This window comes from Sander vitreus, chromosome 7, assembly GCF_031162955.1.
Source record: "Sander vitreus isolate 19-12246 chromosome 7, sanVit1, whole genome shotgun sequence".
NCBI lineage: Eukaryota > Metazoa > Chordata > Actinopteri > Perciformes > Percidae > Sander > Sander vitreus.
Genome location: NC_135861.1, coordinates 16,338,666 through 16,356,358, shown reverse-complemented (window position 1 = coordinate 16,356,358; position 17,693 = coordinate 16,338,666). Strand labels below are relative to the sequence as shown.

The 17,693-nt window shown below is 43.0% G+C and overlaps 1 protein-coding gene across 2 annotated transcripts in view; it reads right to left on the bottom strand.

Annotated features, from left to right (window-relative positions):
• Positions 1-17,693, bottom strand: part of l1cama (L1 cell adhesion molecule, paralog a) — a 39,269-nt gene that overhangs the window by 4,704 nt on the left and 16,872 nt on the right. The window contains exons 2-21 of one of the 2 annotated variants that reach the window (XM_078254967.1): positions 11,909-12,274; positions 10,586-10,600; positions 8,828-8,930; positions 8,113-8,315; positions 6,945-7,067; positions 6,400-6,570; positions 5,511-5,625; positions 5,089-5,273; positions 4,121-4,252; positions 3,887-4,033; positions 3,670-3,781; positions 2,995-3,155; positions 2,664-2,823; positions 2,242-2,366; positions 2,025-2,126; positions 1,434-1,631; positions 1,273-1,343; positions 952-1,177; positions 708-823; positions 51-267 (exon numbers count right to left, since the gene is read on the bottom strand). In XM_078254967.1, the coding sequence (XP_078111093.1) occupies positions 51-267; positions 708-823; positions 952-1,177; positions 1,273-1,343; positions 1,434-1,631; positions 2,025-2,126; positions 2,242-2,366; positions 2,664-2,823; positions 2,995-3,155; positions 3,670-3,781; positions 3,887-4,033; positions 4,121-4,252; positions 5,089-5,273; positions 5,511-5,625; positions 6,400-6,570; positions 6,945-7,067; positions 8,113-8,315; positions 8,828-8,930; positions 10,586-10,600; positions 11,909-12,038 (2,812 nt within the window). In that variant the 5' untranslated portion in view covers positions 12,039-12,274. The remainder of the gene's footprint in view (positions 1-50; positions 268-707; positions 824-951; positions 1,178-1,272; positions 1,344-1,433; positions 1,632-2,024; positions 2,127-2,241; positions 2,367-2,663; positions 2,824-2,994; positions 3,156-3,669; positions 3,782-3,886; positions 4,034-4,120; positions 4,253-5,088; positions 5,274-5,510; positions 5,626-6,399; positions 6,571-6,944; positions 7,068-8,112; positions 8,316-8,827; positions 8,931-10,585; positions 10,601-11,908; positions 12,275-17,693) is intronic. The other variant, XM_078254968.1, reaches the window with a different exon arrangement.

Genomic DNA, 17,693 nt, shown 5'->3' with positions numbered 1-17,693 from the left:
GCCGCCTTCCCTCTTTTACCCCCGATTTTTCCTCTCTTTTTCATTCTCACCGCCCTCATCAGTCTTGAAGGGCATCGTCTCAGAGGGGGGTCCCTCTCCTTTGCTGTTGAATACAGTTACAGCCAGGGCGTAGTGGGAGTATGGTCTGAGATCACTGATCACTTTCTTCTCCTCGCTGGGCCCAGTCTCCACCACCACAGTGCTCTCTGGCTCCCTGGACCGCCGGCCTCGGTGGTGGCCCCTGGAGCCGATTCTGGTCAAGTAGATCTGGAGCCACAAAATCAGTCATGATTAAATAGGAAATCATGGGTAAGTTTATATTGGAAATTTTAAACATTTCATACACTTCTTATAATTAATTCATGTCATATCAAGAGACATTTTCTAATGACATTAAAACTGTTTTTTAAAGCAGTTTTAAAAAGGATAAAGTATGGCTAGGATGTTGAATGGATGATGCATCAACAACCCAAAAGAGAGAAAGGGAAGCAGTGCGACTAGACTGTGATACCTTCTGAAGGTGAGATAATCTAAAAAACAAATAAAAAAGGCTCTATTCCTCACAACCTTGAAACTAAAGACAACTCTGAAGGCCTTGCCAAGCTAAGATCTGGCTGCCTCAGCTGTAAACCCAAAATATGTATAATTCATGAGGACAGGGGCTGAATATGTTAGGGCAAACAACAGAGGAGATACAGGATTAGTACCTTGTATCCCAGCAGGTGTCCTCTGACCGTCTCTTTGTCTACTGGCCTCCAGTTCACTTTGATGGTAGTGCTGTTCATTAGTTCAACACCAACATTCGTTGGAGCCTCCAATGGAACTGAGAGACAATAACAGACAGGAGGGTGATAGGTGAGAAATAATACCAAGTAGAAATATTCCAAGTAAAACAAAACCTGTGGAAAAGCTGTTTAGCAACCTTTTAAAAAATATATATGCATATTTTACCATTTTCTCCTGAGTAGCCAATGACTGGGTCTGGCTCAGGTCCGTCCCCTTTCCCATTGACAGCCTGAACTTTGATCTCGAAGGCAGAAAAGTTGCCAATGTCTTTGACTGTGAATGGTGATGTGGTTGTGTAGTTGGTGTGCCAGTTGGGCCCACTGCCCACCACTCGCCTCCAGAACACCCGATACTTGAAGTCAGGTCCATTGAAGTTACGTTTGTCCATTTCCTGCAGTGATAGCAACAGCAACCAATAATTCACAACATTTCAAAATGAGTTGGATGCTGCTTCAGGTAATTAATACATTTAGATAACAGATGTACCTCCCAGGTGATGACCAGAGTGTCTGGGTCTTCAGATACACTCCTAACATCTTCCGGGTTATTGTCTGGAGCTGTGATTAAAGAAAAAAAAGTGAATTGTAGTGTTATTCGGGGTTCACTTTAAGATTGAAAACTTGTGGTTACAAAACACAGGCTCTAACCTTCAGCAGGTGTGTTGTGGATTTCAGATGGCCTGCTAGGGTCACTCTTTCCCACATAATTGATGGCAATGACCCGGAAACGGTAGGACATATAGGGCCACAGAGGTAGGCTAGCACGCTCCTTGTTTCCCATTACTCTCTTCAGCTCTTCCCAACCTCTCTCCTTCGAACCTTGGTCCTCAAACTCAACCACATACTCTGCAGAGAGAGAAAGAAAGAGTCAAGGAGGGATGGAGAAAGACAGGATGTAAACAATAAGGAAACAATAGAAACACAGAAAACATCATTCAACTCAGTCATACTGAGACACTTCGAGCTTTACAAAAGTCTGATGCTGCAGGTCAAATAATAATCCTGGCCAAGTAGTGAAAACAGAGCCGCCTTTTTTATTTTGCCAGAGGCAGATACATTATATGGGTTTGTTGAGTATCGGAGTTATACAAGATGAAAAGTTTTGTTTAAATATTGTTTATGCATGTGTGTGTGCGCGTGCATGAGTCAGTGTGTATCCTCACAAGAGAAGAAAGACTGACGAACGAGACAGATGTGTGTGTGTCTGAGTATGTGTGTCCGTGTGTGTTTGTACTAAACCTAGCACAGGGCTGTTGTGGTCGTCTCCAGGAGTCCAGCTGAGGGTGACTGCACGACGCTTAGGGTCAGTGATCTGGAGGAGGACAGGAGGGTCTGGACTATCTGAGGGGGACAACAATAATATCATCAACACAACTGCCTGTACACGGCTTGTCTTTTAACAAATAGGAAAAATAAAATTACTGAACATCATACAGTATATGATCAATGACCTTACCCCATATAGTGAGAGTGCCACTGGCTTCAGCCATGTCAAGCTTAGTGATGACCTGACAGGTGTACACAGCCTCATCATCTGCTTCCACATTAGTTATTTTCAGCTCTGGTCCATCAACTGTGTATCTGAGGAAATATGGTCAAAATTGTTATCCTCATCTTTCTGCTACTTAACATGACTACCTCTCTTTATTTATATTACTTTTCCTACTATTGCTTTCACCATGGTAAGTCAGTTTATTCATATAACAGGAACAATACAAATGAACACTACTACATGGGGAAAATAAATGTAATGAATATAGGGTGTGTTCCTGATTAGGCTTAAAACAACTAAACAAACAAAAATATATAATCATCCTATCTGTAATTTCTAACATCCTCATTATTGTCAGTTCTCTAATGTGTAGTCTTTAGTCTTACTTTTCATTAATGTGGGAGTCAAATATCTTTTTATCGTTCTTTCTCCACTGAATTTGTGGAGAGCCGAGTTTAGGGTCAACAAGGGCCAGACAAGTGAAGATTGTTGTGTTTCCACGCTGCACCTTCAGATCCTGTGGAGGTGACAGGATCACTGTCCTGTCTGGAGAAAGAAAGCAGACACACAATGATGAGACAAGCTGCATGAGGTGCAACTAACATCAGCTGCTGTGTGTGTGTGTGTGTGTGTGTGTGTGTGTGTGTGTGTGTGTGTGTGTGTGTGTGTGTGTGTGTGTGTGTGTGTGTGTGTGTGTGTGTGTGTTTTTCTACTCACTGAGCACTTCCAGTTCGACACTGACAGACAAGTTGGTGTTCTGTACAGAGCAGGTGTAGAAGCCTGAATCGTCGTGGGTGACATTAGAGATCTCAAGCACTCCGTTGGTGAGCGGGTTCATTCTGGGATCCGCCAGAAGGGAGGAGGTGCTGCTGCTCTCCCTGGAAAAGACACACAACACACATTAGAAACTTGGCAAGCACAGTAGGAAATACACCTATACTTTATTAGTTACTGCAGGGGCTAATAAATTCACCAGTTCAATTGCCATTTGCCTATTTCACCAAAAAGAACAAAGCCTACTTGGACACTGACATTATTCACAGTCCAGATGTAACAGCATTTGGCTGTTAATGTATGCATGTGAAGAGCTACCTACGCAATAATATCTCTGTGAAATTTGTTAAAATAAAAGCACACTAGAATACATAATAATAATAATGCAATAGAACACAATGGAAATTATTATTATTATTAATAATAATAATAATAATAATAATAATAGTAACACTCATAATAATACTACTACTAATAATAATACTACTACTACTACTACTAATAATAATAATAATAATAATCATAATAATAATAATAATAACTTTATTTCAATAGCACCTTTAAAAACAGAGTTTACAAAGTGCTTTGACAGACAAATAAGGTGGTTATGTGCCTCACCATATGACTTTAGGTTTAGGAGAGCCAAAGGTCTCACATTCCAGTAAAGCCTTCTTGCCCTCTGGAACTGTGTATGTATTCCCATCCTCAGTAAGGATCTGGGGAGGCAGCTCTGTAACAACACACACAAGAGAAATAAGACACAAACAGACCTACACACACATACACACACACACTCACACAACTCTGTTTAATAAGTGAGAAATCAATCATTCACCAATGACGTAGACATTGGTGTTGATGAGAATGGTTCCATGTTTGTTGGAGGCCTGGCACTGGTAGATGGCAGTGTCTCCAAAGTTTACATCCTTTAGGATTAGAGATCCGCTTGCTGTCAGAGAACGTCTGGAGTCCTTGTCAATTGCTGTTACAAAAACACACAGTCAGCACATGCACAGTGCCCAAGGTTGTGTGTTGAGGTATGTATTTGCAGTTGGGTGTATGCACAGACCTGAGAGGGGGATCCCGTTGATCGTCCAGCTGATGGTAGGAGAGGGGATGCCGTCTGCCAGGCAGTCTAGTCTGACTGTCTCACCTGGGGCATATAACTGACTGGGTGGCTCCTTGATCCAGTAGGGAGCCGCTACAAGGGAAAGAATATATTAATTACACACAGTACAATTAAAACATACAGTACATTCTTAAGTTACACAGTACCAAACCTTTACAGGACAGGTCAGTGAGTCTGTTTGAGATTGATAAGTCACACCCTACAAACTGTCAAACTCTCTCAAAATGAAGCAACTGATCACCAAACTGTTTTATTGTTACACACCATTAATTTTAGTTAGTTAAGGTCTATTTACTACTCACAGGGAGTACTACTCAGCTTGTGACAGTGTAATATCTTCTTGTCTTTGTCAAGAGAAAATTACTCATATGACATGAGCCGGGTATCTCAGCCTGGGGTCAGAGAACAAGTTTCTTACAGAGAGCCTGCGAACAAGGGCACAAGCTTTAAATATGGCAGGGATCTAACGAAAGATGCTATCAGGTGGCATTATGGGAAGTGCAGGAGTTTGACCCATAATAGGGACTAAAAGTCAGAATACTGTATCTCTGTGTTTATTTATCTGGCTTTTGCAAGTGTCCTAACTTTGTGAACTTTGCTATCCTAAATAGCTTGAATACTTTGTAAACATTCATCTAAGAACAAAGGTGAAGTATTAATTTATCCTGGAACAGCTGACAGATAATGATTTTGCATTAGCTGCTAATTATGAAGCAAGTTATGTACCTGGCACCTGGCTAAACCTAATAAATACAGATACAGTGTGATCAACTGTGAATCTGGATTATTGTAGTTATCATTATTTTGTAAATTCACAATACGTGCGTGTGTGTGTGTGTGTGTGTGTGTGTGTGTGTGTGTGTGTGTGTGTGTGTGTGTGTGTGTGTGTGTGTGTGTGTGTGACATACCTTCCACAGCCACAGTGTAAGTGTGGCTGGCCTTCCCTTGGGAGTTCTCAGCTATACACTGGTACTCGCCACCGTCACTCTCTGAGATATTACTGATGCGCAGGCGGCGGTTGAACATTTCTTCAATGGTCCGAGATTCAGACTTCTCGCCATCCTTCTTCAGCCACGAAACTTGGGGAGTTGGACTGAAGAGGAGAGGAAGAGGTATAGCAGGAATGTAAAGGATGTGGATGGAGGGATGCAACAGAGGAAGGGATACATGGAACAGAGAGAGGTAGGAGGAAGGGAGAGAGATGGATGCAAGGCAGGTAAGATTGATTAAAGGGTACAGCTCAAGTTTTCTGATTGATGGGAGCACACACATATGCACACACACACACACACACACACACACACACACACACACACACACACACACTCACAGGCCTTGGACGATGCACTCAAGCTCCACAGTCTGGCCCCTGAGAGCATGGTAAGTGCTGTGGCTTCCAGTAGGTTTCATCATGTGGGGCCTCCTGTTCCGCAGTACAGAGTTGGCTGGAGAAAGAGAGGTGGAAACACAAAGACAGAGAGGAGTCATACATATTTATGGGTAATTTTCAAATTGTCGTGCTGCTGACACAGCAGCCACTTTAGAGACTCTGACACACACAAATGCAGGGTGTGGACTCATGTGGAGAAGACTTTAGCTTTTTAACAACACATCATTGTACAGATTTTCCACACACACACACACACACACGCAGAGGTCTCATGTTAACATGTGCTCATCTTTTTGACCTCTACTTGGGCCACAGATGCTGAGAGCCACGTCCCAGTGTGAGCTGCATCTAATTACTACAGGGCTGAGGAAGTCAAGGGCCCCCTGTCGGCTCTGTGACCGTCTTCTGGATACTGTAATGCTTTGGTCAGCACAACATGCCACCACATGGGTATGAGTTTAACTATGAGGCCTCAGAAGTTGTCAACAGATTTCTCTCTCTAAAAAGTAAGAATTGATTGAGAAAGAAAGATTTTTAAGGGATGTCAATGTCAATCCACACAGCCCATCTTTCAAAATGAATGTACTTTACAAAATGCATGTATCAAGGACGGTCTAAACTAGATCATTAAGGTTTGTTTCACCCAAATGACAAAATGGCAATGTTGATCTGTCGGATGGTTCAACAGCTACTGAATGGATTGCCAATCACTTCATTGCTTTAAAATCTGAATAAAAGCATTCTTAGCCTAAAGATGCATTTCTGGAAGTTCAGGTCATTTCAGTCAAGTCTACTGTAAGACAGGCAGTTAATCCAGAGCAAAACTCACAGGGGTTTACAGTCAGAGTGATGGGTTCCTTTGCCAGAATGGTGCGTGTCGCCAGGTACTGGACATTGCAGGTGTAGTCATTCCTGTTGTCTTCAGTTGTCAGATGGGCAAAGTATAGGTTGCCATCCTTCCCCACCACCACCCGTTCACTCAGTTGGATATGGTGTAGCCCTTTAGAGAGAGGAAATGAGAAAGAGAACAAGAGAGAAATTGATGACAGATAGAAGAAGTGGAAAAATGAGAGACAAGGGAGATAGAATGAGGAGTTTATCAAGAGAATAAAATAGTTAGAGGAAATAGGAGAGGGAGGCTTAGAGAGTAATAGCAGTAGGATGAGAGAAATAAAAAAATGTTGATAAAGACTATATATATATATATATAGACTCTGCTCAGGGGGGGACAACAAAGGAAAGATAGATAGATAGATAGATAGATAGATAGATAGATAGATAGATAGATAGATAGATAGATAGTTTAAGTAGCAGATTTATTGAAGAGACAGGAAGGATGTAATGGAAGGAAAGATGGAAAGGTAATGTACTCACTCCAGTCCATCCAGTGAATGATAGGCTCCATAGAGCTCTGCGGGGGGTTACACTTCAGAACAATACTGTTTCCCTCTTCAGACTTCACATTCACCTTTTTTTCTTTCTGCTGGGATGGGGGAACTAAAGGGAGGCAAGTGAGGAAAAACACAACTGTTAGTCTGCTGCATAGATACACACACGTGTACACAAACATGTAGACAACCACATGTGCAAACATTTGTCAGTGTCATGTAAAGATTTTCTAAAGCAATCCACATGTTAACTTAAACACACAATGCAGTGGACAGGAAGTATGTTTTATAAATCCCCATTTGAGGAACTTTAAGAATCTGAGGAGCAGTTTGTCAGAATGCACCAGGTTGCCTTTTGCCTTGCAGAGGTAGAATGATGTGATTTGTGAGTCATATGTATTTACCCTCCTCCCCCTCCTCCCCACCTCCCCTCTGCCCATTGTTGATAACCCCACAGGAGCTACTGAAGAGTGCTTCATATGACATCAACTCAAGAGCGTTTCTGGGGAAACCGTTGTCAGGGAAACTGTGAAGGAAGGAGGTCGCCCAGGAGAGAGCCAGTCACACACACAGGTGGATGGATACACAGAGGTGCTCTTTACTTTTGCCCAGGGGCCCATGTGTGTGCCTTTGCATATGTGTACGCAAGTATTTTCTGATTATAATGTTATTGCATGTAATTATTTTCTGGGTGGCGGTACTTGGAGCTCTCGATGTGAGCCTCCATCTGCTAACAAATGAGCTCTCTATAAAGCAGGGCAAGGAAAAGGTTTATATGCTGGCTCCGCTCACAGCTCTGTAAATCGCTCTGTTATTGCTGATAAAAACCAACAACAACACGGCTCGCTTCTAATCTGGACCTTGAAGGCATTTACATGAGCTCCAACACTGAAACTGACATCTAATAAGACATGTAACTCCTCTAATGTGATGCAGTTCGTTTGAAAACATATCAGAGGAGCTGTTATTAGTTTGATGCTATTTCAAATGGTGTGATTTGTCTCCCATGGCAAAAGCCAAAAATAACAAATCAGCAAAATACTCACTGAGCATGATGAAATTTGAATGTTCAAATTAACCGTCAAAATGTAATGACTCTGTCTCAATAATCGGTCAGTTGCTTTGGGATTAATCAGCCGTCAGCGTGTTCTTACCATCAGTGGTGAGTGTGGCCTCGTTAGAGACGGCTGTCCCCAGCTCATTGGATGCATAGCAGACATATTTGGCTTGGTACTGCTTCAGGTTGTCCATAGAATTACTGAGTGTGTAGAATGCGAATGAGCCAGGGCGCTCAGAAACCTTCAGCTCTGGGTCACTGCCTGGGTCAAACTCCTCTCCATCCTTTGTCCATCGGAAACTTGAGCAAAAAAAAGAAGAATCAGTAACACTGATGGGAGAGTGTTCACTCAAATAACAAAGTCAAAAAAAGAATTTCCGTGCCTTTGAAAAAGCCATTTTAAAACACACACAAGATGTCCTTACATGTCACTGAATTGGAGGGCACAAATTAATTGATGCAAAATGTACACGAGATGCCCCAGTAGGACTTATAAGTATCGTGTTGTGTAATTGCAATATTCATCTTTTCCTTGGCAATTGGAGCAGTTTTCCACTTCAGTGCAGCTAAGACACTCTGAAAAGATTGCTCGCGGGCTTAATGACATTTATCCCTTGTTGAAATGAGAACTCTGACTGGCAGAAGCTGTGCTCTCATGTAATACTAATATGTAGATGTCAGCTGAACAAAGAAAGGGATGGTTGCCATTCTCAGTTGTCTAAAAAGATAACCAGTGGCTAGGCTCCTCCATGACTAATATAGCATCTTCAGACTGTATGTGTTTATGTGGATGTATGTGTGTGCTGACTAACATGGGTAGAGGGTTGCCGGAGGCTTCACAGCTCATGACGAGGTCTTCAACACTAAAGACGGTGACAGACTCCGGATGTGTGATGATCATTGGAGGCCTCTTGACTGCAAGGACCAAAAACAGAGTTAGTGCTGTCACAACACCAGTTATAAAAGCAGGTGTGCTATTACACACCTATATGGTTTAAAAAGACATGCACACACACTCAGAATAGTGCTGCAGTCTTCACGCTTTTCTTCTGCATGCTGCTGTTATAACTCCAGCTATGACATACACACATATGTTACCCTATTGAAACACACACATCTAAGCAAACAGCACAGAATAGACAGATATACCACTCATTTTCATAGTTTACTGTAACAGCTGCCAATAAGTATATTCAGTCAATATCACTTAAAAAGACTCCCCAGAGGAAGAGATGAAATGTAGGCTGAGGAAAGGATTGAGAGTAAGAGAGCAGGCAGAGAAACTGGGTTGAGATGAGAGGAAATTGATACAGCATAATGTAAGAGGAAGAGTTCATGTAAAAGAGATATATGGCACAGTGCTCCCTGTGAGCCTGAGAGGAAAAAGAGTCTGTGAGGAATTGAAGCAGAGATTTTGAAGGACAAAAGTAATGACCACCAGAAGGGGTTTCTCCTTCTCCGTTGCCACTTTCCATAACAGCCATAAAGCAATGCCTCGATACCAGACTCATAAAAACCAACATGCTGGGATTTGCTGTGAATACTGTATTGAACCAGCATGTTTGATTTTTCCACGTGCTTTATGGCCCATGTCGTATTTTTATGTTCTGTTTTTCAATACCTATAGACAGAAATGTAAATCTTATTCTCCACATAGCTTCAGTGACACTGTTTGCAGTGGAATAGAGGTCACAGCTTGATACTTGTTGGTAGAGTCTTTAATTTGACTTTAAAGTAAAGAGACAGAGCCTGAGATGAAATTTACATTATGTAGATAAATGGGTAAAGGAGGACACAGGAAGGAGAAGGGGAGGCTGCAGTAGATGACAAGACGGCGGCGATGGAGATGGAGCTGAGCTGAGCGGACAGGGGAGATATATGGAAGTGCAGCAAAGAGAGCGAGCATGAGAGCAACAGACAAGTAGCAAAGGGAGACAGAGGTAGAGGGGAAAAAACAAACAAGGGGTAGATTCAGAAAGAGACAAATAGGAAGAGTGTGGGAATTTAATGAAAGAATTCCCACTGAAAGAGGACATAAGCTCATTTCCTCAGCTGATCAAATTGAAGTATGGGCTGCAGGCACAGCTCCATTATTGGCAGAGGAGGAGGAGGATGAGAGGAGCCGGTGCTTAGTGCTTTAACTCCTCTTTATTTCCCTGTGTCTTTGATCTGACAGCCCTGCTGCCTCCTTACAGACAGCACCTCCTCACACTTTCTCCTCCCTGCATCTATAGGGATCTCACCTACATAATACATCCATGGATCTCACCTACTGGGAGTCGATGAGGCTAAACACACACCCACCTACAGAAAAAGACGCATTTTCACAATATACAACACACACACATCCTCACGTACAAACACACGTCCACAATACTAAGACAGATGCACGCACACAAGCGTAACACTGCAACTGCACACTAATGCTTGACTCATTAAAGTGCAGCACATGACTTTCACTGTGTGCTGGATGGAAAATAACCTCTCTGGCATAATGAAAGTGTTTTCAATAAGCTTTGCCAGCACCTGCATTAAGACAAATAGACGTCAATAAAGTTAAAAGCACTTACGATCACTTATGTGGTCTGTTAGTCCACATTGGTGGCCAGAGAAAAGGCAATGAGGGAAAAAAACATTTTAGTTACAGTAAACAAGAAGGAGAACAAGATAGTTAACATACAGACAGACATAGAGAGAGAGTGATTCAATTACATTTTTTTTGTTCATGCCAATAAAACAAATTGAATTAAAATAGATAGATAGATAGATAGATAGATAGATAGATAGATAGATAGATAGATAGATAGATAGATAGATAGATAGACTGACAATTTAACAACAATTATGATGACAATAAAGCAGTGTAATGTCTCCTGTAATGGGGCGTAGCTTTTAACCCCGGCCTCCCTGACACAACACATCTCCTTTATTGATCCCGATCACTGCCCTAGTGACTCTCATTGATGTGGCAGAGGCTCGTTAATTGAAAGGCAGGGGACACCTTGACCTTTTATATCTTTGACCTGCTCCTCCTTCCTCCTCCTTATCGTCCTCCCTTCATCCTCCTCGGCCCTCTCACCTCTGTGTCACCTCCCCCCTTTGGGAATTAGACTGGGAGATTTACTGCATTTCATCAACATTTACAGGTTATGCAAATGTGTCCACATATGTGCGATATCTTGTTTGTACACACACTTTTGAAGGCTGTGTGGGTGGTGAAGGACTGTGACTCACTGTAAGTAGTCTTAGATAAAGAGTGAACAACAAAAGCAGCAGTGAAAACAATATTCCACCTCTCTTTCTTTCTCTCTCTCTCTCTAGCTCTCTCTCTCTATATTGGAGCTCTGTGGGCAGGCCAACAGCAGCAGAGGAGATGAGGATCAATTTCCCTGCAGGCCAAGAAGCTCAGCTGTATTTCTAATGCCCACATATTGCATCAAGGAGGAGGAGGAGAAAGAAATGAGAGTGATTGTGGAAAAACCTTGCTGGATTTTTGTTGTGTAACTCAATTGTTGATTAAATTACTCCCCAATCAGATTCTGGTTTGCACCAAGGAAACCAGATCAATAGTGGGACTAATCAATGCAGTATGAAGGGATCAATTACAAAGTAATTAGACACACCACAGGCACAGATGAGCGCTTACCAAAGAAACCTCAGACAGTGTAGTATTTCGAGCACAATAGTGCAATCCAACCCTGAATATTGAGATTACTAAAGGAGAAACACATGTTCATTCTGCTCATTTGCACTAATTAATCATGATAAAAGATCATTATTAGCTGTGCTTTGATGAATCAACAATGTAATTAACACAACAAATAGATCTTTGAACCTCATGGAAGCATTCAGCTACAATAGTTATGAATGGTACAATATGAATCTGTACTCACAGTTGGAGGGTATGTGTATGGCTGCTTGGCTGGGCTGGGCAGCAAGGGAGAGGAGGAGGAGGAGGAGGGGGAGTAGGCGAGAGGAGCACTGCCCCCTACTGCAAACCTGCTGTCGCTGCGTGTGAGGCATTGCTCACTGTCCCATCAAAGTCCCACCTGCTCACACACACGTACAGTAAAACGCACAGAGAGGGCACACACACACACACACACACACACTCGTGCAGAGCAAGTGCGAGACTTTGTTTCTTTTCCAGGAGGCCTCGACTTTGCCTTTTACGTCCCTTGTCTTTTTACTTTATTTTCTTCTTTTTCCTTTCGCTCTCTTCTATAAGTCAGGTCCACGCCCTCCTGCTGGTTTCCCCTCTGAAACATAAAAGAGAGGGGGGAGGTGAGGGGAGGACAAGTGGAGAAGCGAGAGGGAGGGGGCAGAGAGGGGCCATGTGTCAGAATGGGAGAAAAATTACCCTGCACCATGTGGTCAGACCTATACACAGACCGAGGCATGGAGTTAACACACCAATCAAGGGTCAACAATACAAATTCCCAACAAAAAGAACCAACAATGCCTATCACTGAACCTGTTTCTGGTTAAATACATGGCCAGTGGCCCATATGGAAAGGCCAGTCAGCAGGACAGATGGACAGAATACCACAACAAAAAGCCGAACAGAGCCTTTCAGCACCCAGATGGGCTGTGGACAGACAAATGCAGACTGATGAAGTGTCAAATCAAATAATACGCAAGACAGACAAACAAATAGTTGATAATTAGGTTGACTGGTCTGGGCTGCTTTGCACAAACTGAACAGTCTGTAGTGTACTTGGGAGATAGTGCTGTGATAAGTGTGCGATAAAAATGTTATCAGTCATGGTGAGTGAGGCAAGCCACCCCTGCTAGGAGTCTATCCGTTCTCCATCTGTACCCTTGGATCCGGTCCTCCCCCGCGGCACCACGTGGCGCAGCCCGCTGACTGTTTACACTACTCAGTATCACACAAAAAGAACTGTTATTGCACACCATGATTAAGACAAAAGAAAATGGCGATAATAGAAAGAGGATGCTTATTTGGCAGCTCTGCAGTAATGGCAGCCTGATTGAAAGAGTTCTGGCTCTGCACACCGCTGTTTTGTTGGCAATGCCACAATAGAGTGATGGGTAACCTTGGAGAGTAGGGGGGAGGTCAGAGAAGAGAGAAGATGAAGATGATGGAGAAGAGTGGTGGCGAGAAGAGGATGGAGAGATGTGATTATCATTAATTTTCTGTTATCTAGTGGGTGAAGGCTGGCCAGTTAATTACAGGGGATATTTCCATGTCACTTAGTGAAAAATGTATTGAAAAATATCTTAAAGAGAGCAAGAGGAATATGGGATTTGTGTACATCAACAGAGCCAAACTAGATGAAATTAAAGACCAAGCAAGAGCTGAGCCCTTAATAAGGCAGTTTAAACGAACAGCATTGGGATTAAATTAGCCATTACACTAACTTGCTTGCTTTGTCAGAAGAATGGCACAAGCATATAGAGAGGAAGAAGAAGGAGGGGTGAAGTGGGTGGAGGACTTAAGGGGAAGATAAAGAGGAAAATTGGGTTTGAAGAGGAGAACAGAGGGAGAGGTGGAGGTGAGGGAGGAGAGAGGCAGAGTGGAGGAGGAAGGAATAGAGGTGATGGGAGGAGTGGAGGGATATGGAAAGAGAGGAGGAGGGATGACAAAGGGTGACAGCTGTGACGCAAATCCTATCCATCCACTTGTACACGCTCTTCCAATCAGTGTGCATCGTTTGTCCACTTTCTTCTTGTTCCTTTTCTTATTCTACTTCTTCTTTTCCTTCTTTTCTTCTTTCATCAGCAGCTTTAGTGGTTGTTGTTCTCTGGAGACATGGGGGCCAATTACAGTGATCCAGTCTTAAACCAACCTCTCCAAAATGCCATTAGAGGCAGATGAATGAAGCAGGGCTAGTCAGGGTATTAGTACTTGTGTTATTCTGTGATCTAAGGTGGAAGCTTGCCTATCAGTGCCCCCTCCAAAGACACGGTGAGGGAGAGCCGAGTAGAGCAAAGCAGGACGCTGATTAATGATCTGGCACGCCGTCGCTTGTCATGCTGCCAATCAGGGGCGTTTCTAGGACTTGAGGAGGTTCAGGGCTTAGCCCGGACCCATTTAAATAAACTTAATGCAATGCAAAACAGCAATTGGTTTGCCCAGATTGTTAATAGCCAGTGTATGTTCATTTTAGCCCCAGTTTGTAGATGTTAGTTAGATCGCACCAACATTTGGCCTAATCATAACTGGCCTGGCAACCCAAAGGTCAAGGTTTTGTTTCCAGATCTGTGAGGTGACTTATGAAGCGGGGGGGTCAGGAGGTCCTCCCACAGAACATTTTGAGTGTTAAACACTTCATTTCCTGCATTCAGGTGAATTTATATCCACCTATTTCTACCTTTTTCTGAATCAATTTATGCTGGAAATATCTTTATGTAAAGGGAAATATAGGGGACAATTCAAAAAATAAAAACATAATGGAAGGCATTCTATATCGCTTTCAACTATTTACTCTCCTGTAGATCGACTTTTCTAATTATATCTGAGTCAGCACACATGTAGCCTAGGCATAATTTACTCTTTTGCGTCTTTTGTTGGGGAATTAACCTCCTTAAATGTGCATATGACAGTTATTCACCTCAATGATACATCAATTCATTTTAATTAATTAATAAACCTCTGGACTGTAATATTTCAGATGTATTTGAGCAAGATTTCTGCTCATGTTCAAAACTTTGTGCACATTTATCTGTGTTCTCTGTGATTTGGAAGAGTCGTGATATTTTGAGAAAAATAAAGTGATAACAGGCTATTACAAGAATACAGTCACTATATTTCAGAAAATAATCTACCTGCACCATAGTCTGCTGTGCATTAGGCTACGTGATTGCTCTGCTGATATGGTAGATCTCAGACCTTCTGACAGACTCAGAGCCTCGTTTGAGACTCTGGTCTCTGAATGACACACAGTTTAGCTAGGGAAGTGGCTGAACGCTGCTCTACAGCGGAGGTGGAAAACCAAAACTACTGCAGAAATACACTGAGCACAAACGCGTCACATCTGCCACAGCATGCCCACAGCAGAGCACGTCCTTCATAAACCTGAAGCTGAGAGAGAGGGCAAGAGATCCGGGGCTATTCATAAAACATTCAGGGCTGTAGCTAGGGACGCCCAGGCCTAACGACGCCTCTGCTGCCAATCACAATTCACTAAGAAAGTGTGCTGCGCGTACACACACACTCAGGTATGCTACACACTCATGGGGAGTAACAGACATACAAATACAAAGAAGCTTGCAACGTATGGATAGACCGACAGAAAGGAAGGCAGACAGACGGACACACACCTCGAGTGGCGAGTGGTTTGACAGACGAGATCAGACTGATAAAAGGGCATGGTCCATTGAGCTCCAGTCAGGATGTAGACTAGACCTTGCCAAAGAATATTCCAGTCATGTTGAGTAGGAGCAGTAAAGGGGAACACTATAATGGGTTGGGAGGGGAGTGTAAAGGAGAGACTGTGAGAGAGAGGGAGAGAGAGAGGCAGACACAGACAGACAGAAAGAGAAGAGAAGTGGCATGGAAGGTTGCCACATAATGAGGCCAGCCACCCAAACATGCTGATAGCACAGACTGATGTGGCCTGACACGTTAGCGCACACACAAACACACAGACATACTTCCAAGCTGTGTGCACTGCATGGAGCCTCGTGGAGCTCTATTATCACAGGGGTGAGAGTCTCTGACATGGAAGCAGATGCCTGATTTCACTTCTTCAGCGTGTCCGCTGTGCAGCTGTCAACAATCCAATCCTAGCCCTGTTACCTGCTTCATTGGACAGGGTCAAAGGTCACGCCTGGGATGACTACTTGCAGCTGGGCTGAGATGACCCGCCAGTATTTCTGAGTGCTTTTTAAAAACTATTATCACCACTGGGATGTCAACGGGAGCCATCAAAAGTCATTCAATTGCAGGGAGAGTAAGCAGCGCTTTGTTGAGATTTGAGGGCGTGGTCGTTTTTTTTTTTTTACAAGAAAGCCTAACTGCAGAGTTTAGCCGTGTATCAAACGAGCCAAATCGACCAAGTCAATTTTGCAACTTCCTCAATTATTCATGAATTCCAGCTTTAAGGCGTATTGCTTAGAAAAACACAAATAACCCAAACATTTTATATTATGCTATTAGAGTCGCTATCATTAGTAGAATTTAATTGCGGCACGCCATTGTGGTGTGTAACCCGCTTGTACATTAACTACATTAAATAGAAAACTGCACCCTTCTTCTGCAAAATGTAGTAATTAGCATTAAGTAGACATGTTGGGTGTTGCCAAGGACTTTGAATGCTGAATAGGCTCTCTTATCAGTGTGTGTGTGTGTGTGTGGGGGGGGGGCAACACACACAAGATCAAACCTCAAGAGTCAAATCATGTTCTGAATTTCACACATATTCTAATCCCCATCATGCCAACCACCCACATATACATGAGAAACTTTACAGTTTGCTTCATATCCTCACATATGCATATAAGGAGCTGCTATGTTGATAGCCTGGTATATTATCTCTCATGCAAATATCAATTCTGAAAGCTTCTCTGTACTTTGATCAGATTTGCTGCTCTAATGGATTTGTATTTGTATTTGTATTTGTATTTGTGTGTGTGTGTGTGTGTGTGTGTGTGTGTGTGTGTGTGTGTGTGTGTGTGTGTGTGTGTGTGTGTGTGTGTGCGTGTGCGTGCGTTTGTCTGCATGTTCAAACATGTGTGCAGGTCTGGTGTCCTGTCATGCCTTGCTTTTAAATATTAACCATCTCCAGCTGTGAAGATGTGTAGGGGGAGAGGATGCAGGACGGAAGGAGGGGGGGAGAAAAATAAATGAATACATGCCCCCCTTTACCCCCTACTCTTCCCTCAGGGTTAGTGTGTCTGAAGAAACATCAGGCTGAAAAGAGACGGACGGCGGGACAAGGGGAAGATGGAGTGATTTAGACATAAACAAAGAGAGCACTCACTAAGAGAAATGGACTGATAGGCATTACAGGAGAAAGGCAGTAAGAGATTATAAGGGTCAATGGATAGTAAAAGTGAGGGGGGACTGAGAAACAAGGTGATGCGGGTGGGGGGTAGATGATCAGGCCCCTTACAGAGTGAATTATTCATAGAAATCCCTTTCCTGTCGGCACAATTTGCCCTAAATTCACCCAAATTCATAATTCATTCACACCCCTCGCCATACATTTGGTTTGGTCCCAGACTGATGCTGTCCATCTATACCTGGTGTCTTTGGTGTCTGATTCTCTCCTTCACTTCCTCCCCTCTTCCTCTCTCTGGCAGGGTCATACTTAATGCATGAGCCTGTTGCAGTGAGACAAGTCTCAGACCCACTTTGTCGCTACAGCAGAAAAATACCACAAATCATGTAAAATAATACCAGCTACCTGTTTCTGCTCGGCTCAACAATTCACATCGTAAGACATGTCTTTCATCATTCACCGCAGTGAAGATTGCATTTCTTTTAAGCCTTTCTCTCGTTTTCTACCTAGAAGCAGAGCCCTATAATAGGAACTGTCCAAGAACGATGAGTGCCCATTTTCATGTCACCTTTTTATCAGTCTTCTTCTTCTCCTTCTCTCTCAGCCCCCTTGGTAGCTGACACTAAAAGCTTTCTTCAATTCCCCCCGATCACTTTTCACAGCACATTTCCTAGTCCCTATCCCTCTCCTCTTCTTCTCTTCTATTTACAAT